We start from the raw sequence: 21,479 nt of genomic DNA, 5'->3' as shown, positions 1-21,479 counted from the left end.
AATGCTGGACAGTTTGCGTATTCGACTGAAATCGTAAAAGATCAAAATTTAGTAGAACATAATCTAAACAGTAATTCGAACTCGGATTGATGTGAAACATCAAACTGTGGAAATTCCAAAGAGTACATATTTTATAGGTTCAGATAGTTCCGATGAAGATATAGTTAGCTTGACTGAAGAACTTGCTAAATGGGCCCTTAATTTTAATATTAACCACAAAGCTTTAACAAGCCTTCTAAAAATACTTAAAACCTATCATAATGATCTTCCTTTGGATTCCATAACTGTTCTTAATACAAACAACAGAGAATCGCTTAAATTAGACCGCTTAGAAAACGGGGATTATTTTCATGTTGGTCTTTTAGATGTGCCGAAGAAGGAACTCAGATCAAGGCTATCAGAGCACGCCACGCAATTAAACATATCTTTAAATGTGGATGGAATTCCAGTTCACAAGAGCACGAAAAGAGAGTGTTGGACAAGATTGGCCAAGTGTGATCAAACAAACGATAAATCGCCTTATGTAGTGGGAATATTTTATGCCAATGGAAAACCAAAACGATTAGATCGATATTTAGAAAAGTTTTTAGAAGAGTCATTAGAACTTGTTTCGAAGGAAGAAGTTTTGAAATAAAATTGGGTCCTTTTATTTGTGACGCCCCCGCCAAGGCTTATTTATTACGCGTTAAAACTCTTAGTGGGTACTTTTCTTGCATTTTTTGCGAAGCAAAAGGAGAGTGGAAAGACAAAGTGATTTTTACCGAGTTCGATGCCCCATTGAGAAGTGATGCTAGTTTTTCGGAACAAAACTCAAAAATGACACCATTTACAAAATGTAAGTTCACCACTGACCGCTTTACCTATTGATATGGTATCTGCTTTTCCAAACGATTATATGCATTTAGTTTGCCTTGGGTGCGTAAAACGTATTATACATGAGATTATGAGACCAAAATCTCAAGTAAAACAAAGCAAAAATGATATAAGTCGTTTATCAGAAAGAATGGATGTCATTTCAAAGTATACCCCTGTAAGTTTTCGAGAAAACCTCGTAGTTTTCAGAGTGTGATAAATGGAAGGCCACCGAATTTCGGCAGTTTATTCTTTACACGGGGTTTCACATTTTTCCAAATATATTACCCCATTCGTGTATACACCATTTTCTGCTACTGCACTGTGCGATATATTTGTTACGCAGTAAAAATCCAACAGAACCAGTTATCGACTACGCTGACTCTATACTATGGGAAAGAAATTTTAGTGTAAAATTTTCATAATTTGCTACACCTTTCTAGTCAAGTTAGGTTATTTGGAGGCTTAGATTCGTTCTCAGCATTCGCATTCGAATCCTACCTTGGTCAACTTAAAAAGCTCATACGTAGTCCGAACAAACCTTTACAACAAATAATTTATAGATTATCTGAGCTGAATGTTTTAGAAACTCAGGGCGATTTACAAAATAAGCTAGTACCGAAAGTGAAATTAGAGCATAACGAAGAGCCAATTTTAGGGAATATAAATGTTATTCGATACAAAAAACTATATATTACACAAATTGGCGATAATTGTTGTAAAATGAAAACTGTAGAGGTTGTTATAATCAAAATCATTGTACAAAATCAATCCGATATTTTCATAGTTGACTGCTATTTCAAAGACAATTCAGACGCTTACACTTATGTATAGACGTGACAGTGGTGACAAATTGTTAAAGACGATGATTACTTTAAAACATGAATACTTTTTTTTACAATTAAATTAATGGATAATTACATCGCAGTTCGAGGAAGAGAAAAGCACTGATTACATGTTAAAATTGATTCTACTTTTATACTACATGCAAAAAATTATTTAATGACATTTTTGAATATAGATAGATTAGATAAAGTTAAAAAAGTCAAATATAAATGACGAGCATAATTTAAACAACTTACCCTTGCAGCTCCAAAGAGCTTGGAATTTTAAATGTGTCCCAACCATCTAATTTAAAAGCATGGCCGATAGAATCGTATTGTAAAAAGTGTTATTTTATGCCAAATTTTAATTGTACTAGTTTTGCTGTTCCAATAATTCATTATGACAAATTAAAATAAATTATTATTTCAACTCTACGATTAACATATCAAGCATGTTCTTAAACTAAGTTTAAAAAAAATTTCTATCCTTATATAACTACCGTCAAGCAACTAACAAAAAGTGCCCTTAATCGCATTGTGTCTTATTATTTCGTGTGTATGTAGATATTTATAAATATACTGGTAATTTCTTTTACGTTTCTTAAAACATAATATGGTACAAATAAAACGTTATGAATATTTTGCAATATATAAATATTTTGCTATAGTTATCGGCTGAGAAAATGTACATATTCGATTCGACGCAGTTTAAAATATGGCTTATCTTTAAATTTTATCGTATACAGGATATCACTTAATTTTATCTTCGCGTTCATCACGTACATGGTGGTCGAATTTAAAAATTCTACCGATGAAGGTGTTAAGGAATGTGGAGTTATTCATAAAAACTGGGTGAACGGTGACACACCATGTTATTGGCCTGCATATAAGAATAATGAGAAAATGATAAGATCACTCGTATATTCTGAGGAATCCACCGAAAAATGGACTGTTTACGAAATATTCAGAATATTTTACAAAACAGGTCAAAATATTCAAGATAGTTTAAAATTAGTTCCGATTTTCAAATAGTGTTTTATAGATGATTTAAAGAAGGCAAAGCTAGAAGCTCTTGAGCGTGAAAATAAATCCGAAATAGCGTCAACCACGGAAACCGAATCACGAGAAAATGATCTGAAATATTGATTTTTCATTCATAAAAATATTTGGCGAGAAAGTGAGGGTTTGTGGCTACTTTCTCTAAAACTGATTCATTCCAAGCAATTGAATATATCACTAATTTCAATAATTTCATGATAATGGGTCCAATAGACTGGCTTTAATTATGTAGTTATGTAGAAGAAAGAGGCATAATACTAAATTACACAATGCTAAAATATAGGGAATTTTCAAGCTCATTGAGCTACCTCTAAGTTTTGCTCAATTTAACCCAAATTTCTCAAGAAATTTGTTTATATACATTGAAACTAATTTAGAGGGTAAGACTTCAATATTTAAGAAATAAATAAAATAAGGACCACCCTATTGAAGATGCAATAAAATATTGGTTTAAACAAGCTAACGGAAGAATAAAACAAAAGCAAAAAGGAAAGACGGCAGCTCTTACGGTTGATAAAAAGTTATTAAATGATCAAAATGTATTTGGCACCGAAATAAAAGTTTTCGATATTTTCAAAAATGCTTATAATGACTATATTTACGCACTCAATTTGAAATATTAAACGAAAAGCATCCACTAGTTCATGCCGATTATTAGCATATTACCCAAAATATAAACGCTTAATACACGCACAATAAGCACTTACTACAGCAGTAACATTACGTGCATTAAGTGCACTCTTTTTTCGTGTATTCAGCAGTTTTATTCGTCTGCTAAGTGTTTATTGTCCTGATTTCGCAGTTACATTTCTTGTGTTTAGAGCATATTGTTCGTGTATTAAACAGCAATATTTTTGTATGATGTGTTAATTATTCGTATATTTAGCGGTTATATCTCGTTTTAAATAGCTTATTTATCGTGTATTAAGCGATTATATTTCTTTTATTAAGTATTTAGTGTTCGTGTAATAACCGGTATGATACATGAAAACTATTCGATAAATAATGAAAATATAACTGCTTAATTCACGAACAATAATCACTTAATAGACGTAATATAACCAAGGAGCAACAAACACTTCACCCCACACAAGGAGAACGCAGCCCGTCAAAAGTCGTGCATTTTCTTATGTACAGTTTTCATTGGTTAGACGCCTTAGCACCTGCTGCCGTTGTAAGGGGAAAATTCGGAAACTGTCTTCCCCCTACCCGTAAAACATGCAGGGAAAAAGCGCGTCCAATGAAATTTGTACACAACACTGAGTTAGAAAATTATGAATATAGATATTCATAATTTGTATTCATCATATCTAATTTAACTTGGTTATTTGTGTTATAAATCGAGTCCAGATAAAAATGCAGTGTTTGACTTTTCGAGAAATAATTAATTTACGAATTTTAAATTGTGTTGTATAATTATGAGAAATGATAGCATTTTCATTTTCCCATTTCGAAATTCCTATATCCGGGAAATAAACAAAAAATAACTCATATTATTAAGAATCCGCTCTACACACCTTCGATATTTCAATTTTTCTAATAAAAGGTTTCAGTTCTTCTCTCCTGCCAAACAGATCGACAGGAAAATGTTCTATCTCCATTCTAAAATATGTTCGTTGGAAATCTAGGCGGAAATTAGATCCGCTTTCACAATTCGGAGGTATAAAAACTCATACCTTAAAGCTCAGTGTTCACATTTAAGATTATTTTAAGAAGAGAATCGCAGCATTTTATATTTTTTTAAATAAAAAATTAAGTAAAATATTTTTATTGATTATATAGATTTGCAATCGATAACAGAAATTCTTATCACTCTAAGGTAAGCCAAAATTTATCTTTGCTCATTGATTTTTTAATTTATTTATTTGTGAAATTTTAATTCCCTAAATTATCAAAATATGCAACAAACTTTCTAAAAGTTAAGAGTAATTTCACTTCTGGAATAGCCTAGTATTTCTAATTTAAGTTTTCGGTAATCCTTTATTCAAACGATGGGAAATTTAAGCTATATAAGACAGATACTATTCTATATATTTGATTGCTGATTTTAATTTATAATTTTTTATATATCGCGCAATACGATATTGTATATATATATTACAAAATTTTGAAACTATTTAAATGGTGGTAGCAAATACGATCAATCAGATTTTGGAAAGAAGCGCGTAAAAGTAGTTAAACTCAAACGCCAGTGTGTTCCTTTAATATATTACTTTAGCAAACATTTGTTTCTATGTTTTAGATAGAAATGCATTCATCTCTTTGTGTCACGCTCCTTGTTGTTGCAATGTGCTTTTTTGAGAGCGAAGTCGAAGCCAAATGCTGTCCTGGGAAATGTCATGTCGGCTATATCTCTGGGTAAATAAGGACATCAAAAAGCTATTTCATGATATTGGAAAACTCTACCCATAAAATCAAGGCTCATGCAAATTATTTAGCGATTTAAACTTAATATTGCTCAGTCGATCAATCGTTAATTTACTATTAGTGATAGATTCCAGCTTTTTATATTTATAAACGAAATCCTCTCCAGTAATGAATTTTTAAGTTAAAAATGTTAGCACGTAAAGCTAAAGAAATCTTGAAGTGTGTTAATATATAGGCACCAGTTTTATATCACTTAATTGTTTACAGCTAGGAGCAACAAAAACAAGGAGTACGCTGCTAACTTTTAAACACGCTAACACAGGGGTGTGTACAAATTTAATTGGACGAGCCTTTTCGCTGAACGATTTACGGGCGGGGGGAAGACAAATTCCGAATTTTCCCCTTTCGACGGCAGCAGGCGCTAAAGCGCCTAAAAAATTAAAACTGACGGGTTGCGTTATCCTTGTGGGCAATGGCGTAGATAGCGGAAGGGGGCCTTTTGGGGCGGTCCGCCCCCGGTTCCACCCGTTTGGGGTGAAACCCAACCGTAAAAAAATAAAAACTTACACAAACAAGATATCCTCAAAATAAAATTGTTTTTGCTTGTTGAAATTTTTAATATTACTAAAAAATAAAATAATCGATTATTTGATTTGTACCTAGAACGGTCCTCTCGATCTACAGATGCAAAGATTGCACCAAAGCAACACCGTATTGCGCCTACGGCAGGTGCAACATCTTCGGATGCAATTGCGACGGCGGGTGCAGGCCTGGAAGATGCGAAGACTGCGAATTCAAGCGAAGTCTGTTTCCAGAAGACGTTAGCGCAGTTGAGGCCTTGGTTCCGTCCGCATCTTCTGACTATGACGAGAATGGTCACTTGGACTTCGTCTTCGCCACGGCCGACAGCGACCAAGATGGACTTCTGAACGAATCAGAAACCAAATCATGGCTCAAGCGGAACAAAAGAGAATTATCCCTAAGCGGAAGTGTCTCTAATGAGTTCCAGCAAATGGACACCAATGGAGACGGATTTCTATCCCGACACGAAATCGACAAGTAGTTCACAAAACTTGACCTTTGTCAAACCAATACATGTTTTACTTTAGTACTTTTTATTATATGTAGTTCCGTAAATTGAATAAATAGTTTAGTATGTATTATAAAATATCAAATGACATTTTACTTAATCATTCACTCTTTTTTGAAAACTATTTGTTTTAGAGATTTAATATTTTGACGGCTTTTGATCATTTCAACAGCTTTTTTATATTGTTGAATTAATAAACACATATGTTAAGCTGATTTGTTTACTGAAAATTTTAAATTGCTACTGCATTAACTATACAGGGTGTTTTTTCTGCTCGAAAAAGTGATTTTTTTTTCAAAAACTATGTTTTCTTGAAAGTTGAAATTTGTACTCTATATTAAACGTGAAAAGGGACACTTTCTACCAAAATTAACTCTTAATCGAAAAATATTTTTAACCGCTAGGTGCTATAAGAAAATTGTCAATGAGAAAATTGTAGAGCGCCACCGAAAACGTACAAATAGCGTTGGCGCGAAAAAATATACGTCTTTTTCACTGACAAAATACGACTTGAAAAGAGACAGGTTGGGCAAGCTAAAATAACTTTTTTTGAATGATATTGGGAGAGCAGTGTAACTTTATGAAGTCAGAAATTTTTAATCTGGTGTTTAATGCAATAAACACCACTGAAAAATCGAAGACAATGGCGAATAAATTAAATTAATTAATTAATTAAATTATTAATGGCGATTTAAATTACGTAAGATCTGGTGACCTTGCTGTCCAATGTGCCGAACCGTTTCACCACGGTTTACGAGATGGAGACGCTCAATAACAGCTGGATTTTTGCAACTGGCTGCTAAATTCCGTAAGAGACGGCCCTTACAATCACCAAAATAATCATTGTTAGTAAGACACAAATCCACACTGGGGATATGACCACCGTCACCAATTTCAATTTGGGATTGGTCTTGTTGGATACCGGTTAATTGGTCCAGTATTCTTACCGCAAAATCTAAATGGCCAGAGTTATTTAGATTTCTTGAGAAATGAGCTAGAACAACAACTTGACAAACTGCCGTTGGCGCAACGACCAAGACTGTGGTTTCAGCAAGACGGTGCGGCCCACGAGGGGTCGGAGTGTGCAATAACTGGTGGCTTTACCGTGGAGTCGGGTTCCGGCTCTTGTAACCCAGCACGGGCGGTGGTGCACTGGGAGATGTTAGCTCCGTCCAAATGGTCCTATCTCCACCTCCGGTATGGGCTGGTAACTGGGCTTCAGCCCAGACTAACGGAGATGGGCCGGGCAACCTGGCCGTCTCGGCGGATTGAGTTGCCTGCTGTGGGGCTGCGGGCCTCCGTAAGAGGGCACGGGGGACCCATCTCCCGGCTTTTAGGGGTTCCACCGGGATGTCCGGTGCCAGCAGTGCCGGGTTATGCGGGCTGCCGTGTGCCCGCCGTTCCCCTTTAGGCGCTACTCCCAAAGGGCTTGGCTCTCTACCTTTCTAGGTAGGGTGTCGGCTGGAGTTGCTACAGCATCCATTCTTAAATCGCATTGCTGTGTGCGAAGTGGGGGCTGGTCGACCCATTGCTGCACCTTCTGTTGGGTTGAGTGGCTTGCGTCGCGGGCGTGACCATCAGTAGTAGGGTACTACTACCCATGCTGGTTTGGCCGCCTGTCCGGGTCTGTGGACGCTGGCGTAGGGCATAATGATGACAGACCTCCGGTGGTGTGGTTTCAATCTTACCGGGTACACCGGGCTTTAAATCTAAACAACAAATTTCCACAACGATGGATAGGGAGAAACGGTCCCATACACTGACCAGCAAGGTCACCCGATCTGATGCCATTGGATTTCTTTCTTTGGGGATTCGTCAAGGACAAGGTGTACGCCACTCCGGTTGAGACCCTTGAAGAGCTGCGTCAACGAATTGTAAGCGCTTGCCGGGAAGTAACCCCGGAAATGATGCAAGCCACCTTCGACAATATGATTGTTCGTGCCCAAGGTTGCATCACAGCCGAAGGTGGTATTTTCGAAACGTACATATAAATTTTGTTTGTAAGTAGATAAATAAAATAATCCTATGAAATTAAATCGGGTAATACCTTCTTCGCCATTGTCTCCTCGATTTTTCAGCGGTGTTTATTGCATTAAACACCAGATTAACAAATTTCTGACTTTCATAAAGTTACACTACTCTCCCAATGGATTTCAAAAAGAGTTACTTTAGCTTGCCCAACTATTTCAAGTCGTATTTTGTCAGTGAAAAATACGTCTATTTTTTTTCGCGCCAACGCTATTTGTACGTTTTCGGTGACGCTCTACAATTTTCTCCTTGCGAATTTTCTTATAGCACCTAGTGGTTAAAATTTAAATTTTCAAAAAACGTGAAAATATTTTTCGATTTAGATGCAATTTTGGTAGAAAGTGTCCCCCGGCACGTATAATGTACAGTACAAATTTCAACTTTCTAGATAACATAGTTTTTGAACAAAATCACTTTTTCGAACAAAATAAAACACCCTGTATACACTATAACTAAAACTATAAACACGGGCATGGTAGTTTATAGTCCGACAGCTTAAAGTTGGAAGTGACGTCATTAAAATGAACTATTAACATAAATGGAAAAAATATCATTTTCAGCGGTTAATTGGTAGTCAGACGGGGGTAGAAAATTGATGGGGAAAGATGCAAAGTGTAGCCAATTATTTAACGGAGGTCAACTGTTGTTATTGTATTATCCATTTTGCTGTTTTACAAATTTAGAACATAAAGGTATTATCGTTCCAATATGTGATAATTATAAGAAGTCAAATATTCAGCCAGAGAATCCAACAGTGGACCAATTTCGAACTTTTGCAGCTCATTAGTTAAGCAATAGCTCAATAAAAAATTAATGATAGTCTGTTTCGCCAATGTAAACGTAAACCATTACATTTGTAACAGGCTGTGTTGTTTGATTGCAATCATTGGGGGATATAGCTCCAGCCTCTTTCGTTGATTCTAAAAACCATTTTCCTTGACATATAACTGAAATTAATTAATTTAAAATTAAATGTCTAATACTTAGTTGTAAGGTTATTAAATAGTAATACACACCTATTGTATGAGGTTTGAACAGGTCCTCTAGGTACAAAGAAATGTATGGTTAATTTAATAGCTAAAAATAAATTAACTCAAACCTTAGTAATTTAATTTAAAATTTCAGACAAAAGTAAGTTAACTAATAACACTATTAGTAATTACATGGAGCATAGAGCCTCTTTTAATTTTTTGTCGGTGGCTACATTGGCAAACATTTATCCCACTTTGTAAAATTTGGAAAACAAATTAAAAAATGTGTTTGAAAAAAAAAACATAACGAAGATAAACTTCGGCTGCGGTGGTTCAAAACCCCAGAAAATGTTGGATCGGTGGGGCTATTCCCTATAAGTGCTATACGATAATTTGAGTCCATTTACTGCGAGTAGGGATTATAAATACATCAACTGCACAATGATTTGAAAAGTTATATGATAATGAAAATATTCATACTGTTTAAGAGTTTCACAAATTTCAATTGACATGTTTGCGAAATTTTTTAATTTGTTTTTAATTCATTTAAAATATATTTAATAAATGGCATCCGCGATTAGGACTAATATTGATAATTACGGTATAATTACGTTACATATTTAGCTGCCGTTACAGAATGTTAAACTTTGGTCTAAAAAAAGATAAAACGAATATACATTATATTATCAATTCCTACGAAAAACATTTATCACCTTTGTCGTTGTTGATAAATGTTTGCTGTGCCACCTTTTTATGTTTCCGCTTAACTTTTATCGTGTAAATTGGAGAAAGAGTAAAAATAAATAGATATACATCCGATCCCATTAAAAATTTAAGCTACATTTATCAGGTGCCGGATAACTGATAAGCTAAGGATTTGCAAAAGCTTTGTATAAAAGCTCAGACCTTATAACTTACAAACTATTATACATACACCAAATTTGAACTATATTCTAATAATATAAAATTATATGGTCAAACGTATTTCCAAAGTAACATACTTCTACAATTTAGTTACTTTTGTTATCAGGATATAATTTATTTACTAAATTAATTGAAACTTAATTCCTTAATTATTATTTCAATTTAATAATAATCGTATAACATTGATGATTTTTTCTTTTCCAAAACCACAACTACCCGTTCAATATTTTATTTATAAAGAAAAATATTTCTTAATTTGAAATAATACCTTATTTATTTTGGTTTAATATACTATGTCACGCGATACAGGTCAAAATGAAAAAGTAATAAAACGGTCGGGGCAATTCTGCAGATTTTCTTAGGAAAGTTGGGATACGCCTTCTTTCTTTCAACTTTCTTCTGCAGTTTTCATGGGCGCGACGTCACCAGTGATAAGAGACCGTACATTTGCGACCCCTTTGTTCCGATTGGTTCTTATTACGTCATACAATGACGCCACACGAGAGTGATGTTGTATCTGCCATCTGTGCGACCCCAATGGAGCTAGATCAGTTCTGTTCAGTACAGCTCGTGTTTTGCTACCTAGGTTCTGCTTATTTTTGGCTCTATGAATTCTATCGCCATCTAGGCTACGCTGAAGAAGCTAGATCAGCTCTGTTCGGTTCAGTTGAATTTTTTCATGAGCTTATTTTTAACTCTATTTATGTTGTCGCCATCTAAGACTGTTTTGGTAAATTAAATGCGCCATTTTTGAATTGTACATTATCATGTGGCGCTGACTGACTTTTTAATTTACTTTGAAATTAACTATTGCTTAGAAATAATATGTATTTATTAATTACTTTATGAATTAAATTAAAATAAATTTGCATAGTTATAATTAAAATAGGAACAAATAATATTTGTAGGGATGAGTGTTCATGCACAATTTCTGAGAAACAAGTAACTTGTTAATTTGCTTTTCAGTAGTTAACAAATAAATTTTGATAAAAGTTTCTTTATTTATATAAAATAGCATATATTTAACGTTTAAAATAGGCTATTTATTTCGATAAAAATGGCAAGTAGTAAAAGTTCCAGGTGGACTGAAGATGAAAAGGAGGCATTGATGTCAGCCATGGAGACCCAAGCTTACGAAGACATTCGACTTCATAAAGGAGGGTCTCTTACCCAAGCCCAACATAAAAAGTGGGAAGGTATAACCGCAATGGTTAATTCTGTTGGTGATAACAAAAGAAGCTCCGCTGATGTTCGTTAGAAGTGGAGCGTTCTAAAAAGTGAAGCCCGGAAACCGCAGCTAAGGTTTCAGTTTTCATAAAGAAAACAGGGGGTGGATCAGGCACAGACGCTCCACAAATGACGCCCACTGAGGAGAGGGTTAAATCCCTACTACCGTCAGTGACTTACGCAGGAATTACTGGTGGCATAGATACCACCCTACCTAGTTTTAGGTAAATATAAAAATAAAGCCAGTAACGAAGTTCGAATAGGGGGGCATGTGTACCTACAGACATCGTTCAGAGGGGGCCAATGTCCAGGGTAGTGCAAAAATTGTAATATGAAACCTCGTAATTGCATAGGGAAAACGTTAATTTAAGGGAGATCAACGGGGCACAGACAGTCAAAGTGGGGCAGTTGCCCCATTTGTTCCAACCTGCGGGGGCCCATGTAGGGGGGATGTGAAATTTATTTTCTTTCACAATAATAAATGTGCTCCCTCCCCCTGAACTGAAATCGTGGCTACACCGCTGACATCAACACATAGTTTATAGAATTTTATTATAAAACAGAGGACAATCAACGGTGCCTGATGCTTGGAATACTAGTAACAGTAGTGGTTTCCTTGCAGAGGGTTCTGAATTGACTAGTGGTACATGGTAAGAGTTGATTTGAAAATAATTTGGCCATCCTATACAATATGTCCTGGTTACAGTGAATCTTTTGAAGGACCAATTCTATCCTTTGGTGATAATATTTCATTTTCCGAGTTCCTAGAAGATTCTAGTGGAGTTGATCCAGAGTATTCTGCGAGTAAAATGTACGTATTTGGAAATATATTGATTGAAAACTGTGGTATGATATTGTACGTTGCCTATATAATCATGATGATCTCACATACTCAGGAAATACGTCTGGAGTGCCTGAAAACACCAAGTAAGCAAGATGATATATATAACCTTTTAAAACCAATTTCATAGTATTTTATCTGAAATGTCATATTAATAAATTGTAAGTAATATCTACCTCACTTACAGTGAAATTCGATGTCATTTTTAGTGCTATTCGATGTCATTTTTAGTGCTATTCGATGTCCGTTCCAATGATATTCATTGTCATTTTTAGTGATATTCGATGTCCGTTCCAGTGATATTCGATGTCATTTTTAGTGATATTCGATGTCCGTTCCAGTGATATTCGATGTCATTTTTAGTGATATTCGATGTCTGTTCCAGTGATATTCGATGACCGTTCCAATGAAATTCGATGTCATTTTTAGTGATATTCGATGTCATTTTTTGTGATATTCGATGTCATTTTTAGTGATATTCGATGTCTGTTCCAGTGATATTTGATGTCCGTTCCAGTGATATTCGATGACCGTTCCAATGAAATTTGATGTCATTTTTAGTGATATTCGATGTCCGTTCCAGTGATATTCGATGTCATTTTTAGTGATATTCGATGTCATTTTTAGTGATATTCGATGTCATTTTTAGTGATATTCGATGTCCGTTCCAGTGATATTCGATGTTATTTTTAGTGATATTCAATTCCGTTCCAGTGATATTCGATGTCCGTTCCAATGAAATTCGATGTCATTTTTAGTGATATTCGATGTCCGTTCCAGTGATATTCGATGTCATTTTTAGTGATATTCGATGTCCGTTCCAGTGATATTCGATGACCGTTCCCATGAAATTCGATGTCATTTTTAGTGATATTCGATGTCCGTTCCAGTGCTATTCGATGTCATTTTTAGTAATATGACATGTCATATCAATTTTCAATGACCTTTACCGTACAATATTGACCTATGAATGCAATTTAAATATAAATAAGTGTAATTATCAATTGTGAAACTAATAATTTCACATACTTGGGTAGATAGTTCAATCAAACTAATCTAAAATAACAAATATTTGAATTATAACTCAATGGCAATTACGCAATGTGATAATAACATTTACATTTAATGGAATTCTGCTGAAATCGTTCAGACTCAGGATGATAATGCACAGTAGGAATAAGAAGGTCCATTAATTCCAAATTTGTTTTCAATTCTTCCAATGCGGTTACTATTTTCAGAGACAACGTCCTTTCCCAGTTTCTTTCAACCTTTGGCAGCAGTAAGATGTAACGTCTTTAAAGTCATTGGTTTCATTAACTTTGTATTTATCTAAGGCTTTAATGTCGATGGCAACAGAGATGGTGATGGAGCTGGAAGCAGCTCAAAGGTTCAGCACCAACAGTCATGTTCTACCACTTCAGGGGCAGGAGCATCTACTGGTAAACGTTTTGTTTTAATTAATGATGGCTTCAAAAGATGCTACTTCAGTTACCTGCATGTCATGGCTTGAGAAAACTCCACTACGAGACTATTGAGGACACTTTCCCCAATAGTTTCTGGCTACTTGGCCGTCGTCAGTCGTAGGCAGGAACAGTTTCACCTAAGACGATACCTCTATTACCATTTTTCAGGTAATATATCAAAAAAAAAGAGCACTGCCATTTAAGGAGAAGGTGACTACCACATTTGACGAGATTGTTCTTGATGAGAAGAGGTTGTTGGACAGTATTGAAACCATAAGTGCCAACCAGAAAGCAATGCATGAGGAGTCGAAAAAACAAACTCGAGCACAGGAAAGGCAAGCTAACGCTCTTGAGAGGCAAACAAGCATTCTTGAGCGTTTAGCTGCGAGCCAAGAACGCTATGAAGCGATTCCAGAGAGGCAGAACAACACCCTCTCTGCACTGTTGGCAACTATTACTGGCCTTCAACCTCCACCTACAAATCAGTCAAATCTTTAATAAGAATTATGACTGAAGATAGGCCTGAGCACATTTAAGTGTTATGAAGGGAAACCTCATTAAAAAAACGTGCCTTTATTTCTACCTCATGGGTGGTGTGGAAAAGAAATAATTATAACCTATGGTGTGTGCTATATTTGTTAGATTTAACATTACCTCTGCTACCACACATAGGTCAACTAGGCTTTGCCTCAATCTTCGACCCCTTTGCAGATAATTATTTCCCTTTTCAGCTGCGGCTAATGCTTCTGGAACCATTTGGTGCTCATTGGCAATTCTACGAATGTCTGCCTCAAGTTGAGCTGTAAGTATAGAAATGTGCATAACTAATACAAATTGTAATGCATATCTAAAACCTTATTACCTGGTGGAACAGGATTCGGAACTTTTCTGTCAAGACAGAGGTTGTGTAACAGACAACAAGCAAATGTTATCGCCACAACTTTATCTGGTTGATAACATAAAGCCCCTCCTGGTGTGTCAAGACATCTAAACCTTGATTTCAGAATGCCATTGACCCTTTCAATGATGTTCCTACCCGTGAAATATTATTATATTTCATAACTATAGTCTACACACAACGAATTGCAAAAAGTTTATAGTCTAATTGCTCATAAGAACAAGTAGTCCTTGCGAACTGAATATTTTGTTTACCTCTTTTATGACGTTTATTAAATTTTAACTCTTTGGGGGTACTACCCAGGTAGCAAAATAACGTTTGTAAAATGGTCAATATTTGGTTTAAGGTCAAAATAACGTTTAATGGTTATTATCCCACTAATTATAAATGTTTATATTTAGTAAAATATTGACCTATTTTTGAACTCATTTTTAAATCAAAATAGTTAGGTTTAAAAAACCACGTTATTTAAATTATATTATTATATTATTATTATATTTCCTAAATGCCCAATCTAGTTATTCAATAATTTTAAAAATGTTTAATACCGACGTTTAATAGACGTTAATCCTATAACGTTAACACTTGGTGAATTTGACATCATTTAATAGTTTGGTTTTCGTTTAATACATACGTTAAATAAACGTCAAATCCTATAATGTTTATACTTGGGTTTCTTTTAGTACTAAAAGACTTAATATCAACCGTTTTATAAACCGTCTACTTTGGTGACATCGTCAACCATTTCATAACGTTTATCTCTCAACATAGTTTCAACGATTCACAAACGGTTTATCAACGAGATTTTGCTACCTGTGTAGGGTTCAGGATTGGAGTTACAAGCCAAGGCTGTAGTCCATAACCATTATACCCTAATAGATAACCAGTTGGCATTTCTCCACCTTCAAACCTCTGGTATAACCCACAGTGACACCAAATAAAAGAGTCATGAACGCAACCAGGCCAATTTACTACAGCATCCAAAATTCTGGTTTCATTATCAGAAACCTAAGAGAATGTATAATTTTAGTTTCATTCTGGGTTAATATTCTACCCTTATTTAAGTACCAATTGAACATTGATCGAGTAGTTGCCTTACGATCTAAATATTCTTGGCTGTTAAACCTTGGCTCCTCCATACAGATTTGAGTACAGTCCACCGCTCCCAGAATATTGGGTAGCTGGCACCACCTCAAAAATGACATCTAAAGGTATACAGAATTGTAATATATTGTCAAGTCATACACTATTTAGGAAACATACCTTGGTATTCTCAACAATTTCCTTACGTAATGGATACGAAAGTAAGTGTCGTAGCTTTTGATTTATCGCGGTTGTTACACGCTCGATTGCTCGACTTACGGAGGGTTGACTCATACCATTTTCATAATTGGCTGCCACCACTCTTTGGAATGAACCAGAGCCATAAAATAGAAGGGTAGCCAAGATTTCATGCTCAACAGTAACTACGTACTTGTTGACCCTCTCTTTTTGTAAAAGAGGTCTTAACTCATCAATTAAGAAACGAACGTCGTCTTTTCTCATTCTAAATTGAAGAAGAAACTCTCTATCGGGCATTTCAAATGCATTTCGACGAGTTCTTCTGTAAATTCTTTCTCTATTTTCAATAATCGCAGCAGCAGCACCAGGAAACGCCATTTTGAAAACTAGCAGACGACAATAGAGCTAACATGGGGCTTAAAATAAGTTAAACTTAAGCTGCAGGCGCAAACTGTTCTGAACTGATCTGAACCTTGTCCTTCGGAGTGGCATAGATGGCGATTACAGCCTCACACTCACGTGTGTCATTCTATGACGTAACGACAACCAATCGGAGCGAGGGGTCGAATTTGTTTGGTCTCTGTTGACGTAATGCGGCATGTAACTTCGCGCCCAATGAAAACTACAGAAGAAAGTTGAAAAAAAGAAGGCGTATCCCAACTTTCCTAAGAAAGTCTGCAGAATTCCCCCGGGTGGTATTTTAAAAATAAAAATTTGATATTTTTACCAAATAAAAATGTTTCTTTTCTTTTAAATTATAATTTTTTTAAATGATATTTAAAAAAAAATATTTCTGGAAGAAAAAAAAATATTTCTTAAAGAATAAAAATATTTCTGGAAGAAAAAAGAATGTTTCTAGAAAAATAAATATATATTTTTTTCGAATAATTTAATTGGTTGGTACACCACGGAACCGAGAAAGGCCCGAAGCGCGATAAAAATAGCTAACATTGATTACCGCACTGCCAAACTGTCTGAATCGGCAGTTTCTTAGCTTTATTACAGAATGAAGTCGCGGCCGCATTAGAAGACATTCCTTCGGCCAACTACGAGCTGTAATAGACGACTTTTAAGCTCAATTGCTATAGATAGGACGAAACGAACCAGTCCAATGGCCTCCAAGGTCACCTAACTTCTTCCTGTGGGGTTTCATCAAAGATCATGTCAATGCGAAGCGTGTTACGAGCCTGGAAAAATTTCGTCAGCGTATGATCGACGCTTTTAAATTCGTCACTCCTGAAAGGAACCATCGTGCATTCCAAAGTATGCTTCATCACGCAGAAACATGTATCGCGGCCGACGGAGGAATTATCGAACCATATCTGTAATTTTGCAACCCTTTCATTTATTCAATTAAAATGTGTTTTCTTAGTTTGTTTGGAAATAACTTGTTTATCTATCTCTCACTTGTTTGTAAAAAATAAATAGTCCACGTATCGAACATTGACATGTTATTCTCAACAAGTTGGCAAGTTGGCCAAAATATACCTCTAAATGGAACAATTTGCCCTTGGGTGTATTAACTACTGAACACGGTACTCAATGATATTTCGCCATCAAAACCCGCCCCCAATAAATTATCCCCGTGCTATCCCAACCAGCAGATTTTTTTAATTATAAATATTACAACTGTTCTTTTATTAATTAAATTTACAATATTAATAGAACAAAACACCAACTTTGGACCCAAAACGTTATTAAATTACCAAAGTAACAAAATGAGAAAAATAAAATACAAAATTTAAAATTATTATAACGCTCACGAAACGTAAAATATACGTGCAAGAAACTATAACACAGAGGAAAACCAACCCATGGTATTATAGGTCTAAGAAATCAAATTTATACGGGAAAACCAAAGTTAAAGTGAAACCAAAACTATAAGTGAAAGGATTAATAAAAACTGCGTGGGCTCATGATGACAACCCAACGAAGCCGATAAAACTCAATGCAAATCGTAGACATGAATTATCCCCTACATTATCAACAAACAAGAAAAACAACCAATATAAAATATATAATGATCACCCAACTTAGTAACAAGTTAAATAAAATACTTAGGAATCAAGAAAAAGTCAATCTAAATACAAAGAGTAATAAACATTGTATTAACAGAAATATGCAATAAAAAATTATAATAATAACCCAATCAAACAACAAGGTAATTCAAATACTTAGAAATCCAGAAAATGTCAATCCATATACCCATGGTAACGAAAATTGTAATAGAAAAACCCAAAAACACCTTACCGTTAACAATTCCCGGATTATAACGCACCCCAAAAAAGCCTTAACTGAATAGTGAAGCGCATATCTCAAAATAAAAAACCACCGTAACCACATTAATGAAAATATATCACAAATTTAAACCCGATAAGAAAACACGTAAAATAAATTACGAAGTTAAGAGTTAAGTAAGCAAAACGAAAAAAGCGCATTGTATACCAATTGAAATTGTATTCATGAATTACCCTTAACGGTTACAAAGTACCGATAGACAAAAAACTAACTAACAAGTAAGTCAACCACCCACGGATTCTACCCTTTAACCCTCTTATAGCTGCTGACTGTGCTTAAACAAGATTTGACCTTTAAAATTTCATACGTAAAAAAATGTAAACTTTAAAAACTATTAATATACTCTTCCGCTTTAGCTGAGCTTATAATTTTCAGTGAAGCGTAACGTGTATCGGTGGTTCCGTGGTAGAACGTTTGCCTGTCAAACAGGAGGGCTCGGGTTCAAATCGCAAATTGAATCTATAACGAATACCGTAAACAATTGGTGGAAACCCTGCCATTTGGACATTGAGACGTTTATCGTAACCCTCAGCATTCGGTCCGTCCCATAAGTCAAGAAGAAAATGGAGAGGAAACGGCCACAACCGTCATAACGCTATCACAACCAACTCAACACCCACCAACGTCATAACACGCTACACATAAACAATACAATAACAAACTTTCCAATAAAACGGAGTTGATACCGTTACCAAAAAAAAAAAAACAAAACCGGACCCAACCCAACCGCAAATTTATCCGTTAACGCTCACCATCACACGGTGGTTTTGACTGCCTTAAAACTGCAAACACGGTTTTTCGACTTTGCCCCGGTAACGCGTTCGCAGCACACACACAGAGACACGGTAATTTTCAATCCCCTCCTAGGGGACATAGTTCCCTCGGCGAGGTAAAAACCATTAAATTAACTAAGTTTTGATAAAGAACCCTTTGACCTGCTATGAAGAAATGGTTTTACGTTGACCACATTTTTATTATTAGTGAAACAATTTCGTTTGTGATCGAACAAACGTTATTTGTAGGATTTAAAATATGCTCTACAATTTCTCATTGTTAACTGTTCCCAAGTACCTAGCGGTCAAAATGTACTCGAGTTTTCTGAAATTTACAATTTAGAACGTTTCCAACTAAATGCGCATACCCTGAAAATTTCTAAATTACATCTCAAATAGTTTTTGAGAAAAAAGCCTGGTCACAGCAAATCGAGCCACCCTGTATATTATCCATTCTTACGAAAAACATTTGTCACCTTCATCGTTGTGATAAATGTTTATTGTTCCACCTTTTTTGGTTTCCTCTTATTTTTATCGTGCAAATTGGAGATAAAGTAAAAATAAATATATATACATCCGATCCATTTGAAAGTATACGCTAGGTGCCGGATAACTGATAAGCTTAGGTTTCGCAATTTTTATTTATAAAAGCTCCAACTCTCTTACATAATTTTTTTATAAATACACCAAAAGAAGCAAAAGCACTATCAATTTTCAACTGTAGCTAAGAAAAATAACAATTTCTTAAATTCACTGAAGCTGAATATTATAAAATAATTTCAGGTAAGTTGGATATTTTTCAGTATTATTAAAATATATCGTCAAAACGACTTTCCAAAGAAACATTCTTCTACAATGTAGTTACTTCTGTTCAATCTTTTCGTTCAATATTTTCATGATTTTTTTTTAAATTTGAGTTAATACCTTAAATATATTTTGGTTTAATATACCTGTAAATACCCTAAGTAATAGTTGAAGAAATATAACATTATTGTTAGCAAATAAGTTTAAAATTAAGTTATATCGTTCCATATATATTGCTCATTATATGTTTTTTCAAGCTATTGAATATTTGCAACGCTTTGTTTGATTATGTTATTTAGCAAAATGCATTCGTCTCTTCAAATGTTGCTCCTCCTGCTGATAGCAATGTCCTTCCACTTCCATGAAGTGGATGCCGTGTGCTGCCATGTGAAATGTGGGGACGACGACTTTTACTGGGGTAGATGCGGCGATTGCACCGCAGCGACTCCGAATTGCGGTTACGGCAAGTGCAACATCTTCGGATGCAATTGCGACGGAGGTTGCAGGCGGGGTAATTGCGCCGACTGTCCAGACAGAGACAAGAGAAGTCCATTTCTTTCGCGGTCGAAATTAATCGAGGCTCCTGCTGACTCAATGTCGTCGGCGTCGTCGGGTGTGGAATCCATCTTCGAATCGGCTGACAGCGACCAAGATGGACGGCTCAACGAATCGGAGACTTACGAATGGCTTCATCGGAACCGAAGAGAGCTACTGGTCAGGCAAACCAGGAGTGTCTCTAATGTGTTCCAGCAAATGGACGTCAACGGAGACGGCTTTCTCTCTAGAGACGAAATCGACAAGTAATTGAACGATAAAGGTCCGTGCTGGTAAAAATATTTATGGTTCGAAACTCTTCAATATTATAACGAAATATCATTATAATGTTATATAAATGTAAACTGTAACAATTTGTCAAAAAAGCAAATTTATTATAAAAATTAAAATTTAATTTTTTTCCCAATATAAACAGTGTCTTAATATTGCCCCACCGTAGGCCTAAGTCATCGAGCGACTTTTATTGCCTTTAATTGAGGTGGCTGGGTTAAATTGCGTAGGAGGGTGGTGAAAACCCCTTCATGCCACGTGAGCCAACAGCTCCCTTAACTTACTATTATCCGCTAGGCTCATCAAGCTTTTATGGATAGGTGAGACCGAATGACTCGAGGAAAAACCCCTTTAAGGAGATAACTAGCAAACTCAACGCCGAAGGAGTGGTTCCAAGTTTACACCCAGTGCCTCTTGCTAACCACTCCGCCACCTCAATGAGGATATCCTGAAAATTTTAATAAAATTTATCAAATAGTAATTTTTTGCTATTTAAACTTTTATATTACAATAAAAAAATTGTGAAACATTCTCTTAACCTCGAAATTACGTTAGTTTGATACGAAATGTGTTTTTTAATAAGTTATGAGGTCTGCCACCTACCGTTCTTATTATTTACACACTTTTGTCCCCAGATATTCACACTCCCATTATACAGAACCTCGAAGCGTCGGATAACAGATATCCTTTTATTTCCTAATTAATTTATGTAATACCTCAAATTCAAACGGAACAAGTTAAATTATAAGATAGAATACAAAAAGATAAAGAGTATTTATATGCGGGCTAAAGAGATTACTATTAATTAAAATTAAGTAATTATCTTATCTCAGAAATGTTGGTTTAAAATGTCCTGTCTACAATTTCAAATGGTTATGGTAGAAGAATTAAAGTAATGACTGTAATCTCTTTACCATGGAAGGTTTCATTTTTCTCATCAAAATATATATTTTA

General features: G+C 35.2%; 2 protein-coding genes across 2 annotated transcripts; both read left to right on the top strand.

Annotated features, from left to right (window-relative positions):
• The first annotated feature begins 943 nt into the window (after positions 1-943).
• LOC149956292 (uncharacterized) lies at positions 944-6,252 on the top strand. The gene is made up of 3 exons (XM_090166832.1): positions 944-1,030; positions 4,978-5,093; positions 5,766-6,252. Exons 1-3 carry the CDS (start codon positions 944-946, stop codon positions 6,163-6,165), a joined length of 603 nt encoding a protein of 200 aa, XP_090022958.1. The 3' UTR covers positions 6,166-6,252.
• Positions 6,253-19,590: 13,338 nt separating this feature from the next.
• LOC149956291 (uncharacterized) lies at positions 19,591-20,518 on the top strand. The gene is made up of 2 exons (XM_090164694.1): positions 19,591-19,679; positions 20,000-20,518. Exon 2 carries the CDS (start codon positions 20,004-20,006, stop codon positions 20,502-20,504), a length of 501 nt encoding a protein of 166 aa, XP_090020820.1. The 5' UTR covers positions 19,591-19,679; positions 20,000-20,003; the 3' UTR covers positions 20,505-20,518.
• The last annotated feature ends 961 nt before the right edge of the window (positions 20,519-21,479 follow it).

Source organism: Leiobunum rupestre, chromosome 2 (assembly GCF_980474605.1).
Source record: "Leiobunum rupestre chromosome 2, qqLeiRupe1.1.hap1, whole genome shotgun sequence".
NCBI lineage: Eukaryota > Metazoa > Arthropoda > Arachnida > Opiliones > Sclerosomatidae > Leiobunum > Leiobunum rupestre.
Note: the sequence above shows the minus strand (reverse complement) of the source record. Positions and strands in the feature narration are given on the sequence as shown.

Coding starts and splice junctions, on each gene's coding strand:
- LOC149956292 (XM_090166832.1), top strand. CDS start 944: ATGAGACCAAAATCTCAAGTAAAACAAAGCAAAAATGATATAAGTCGT. Junction 1,031..4,977: donor TCATTTCAAAGTATACCCCT/GTAAGTTTTCGA, acceptor TCTATGTTTTAG/ATAGAAATGCATTCATCTCT. Junction 5,094..5,765: donor CATGTCGGCTATATCTCTGG/GTAAATAAGGAC, acceptor ATTTGTACCTAG/AACGGTCCTCTCGATCTACA.
- LOC149956291 (XM_090164694.1), top strand. CDS start 20,004: ATGCATTCGTCTCTTCAAATGTTGCTCCTCCTGCTGATAGCAATGTCC.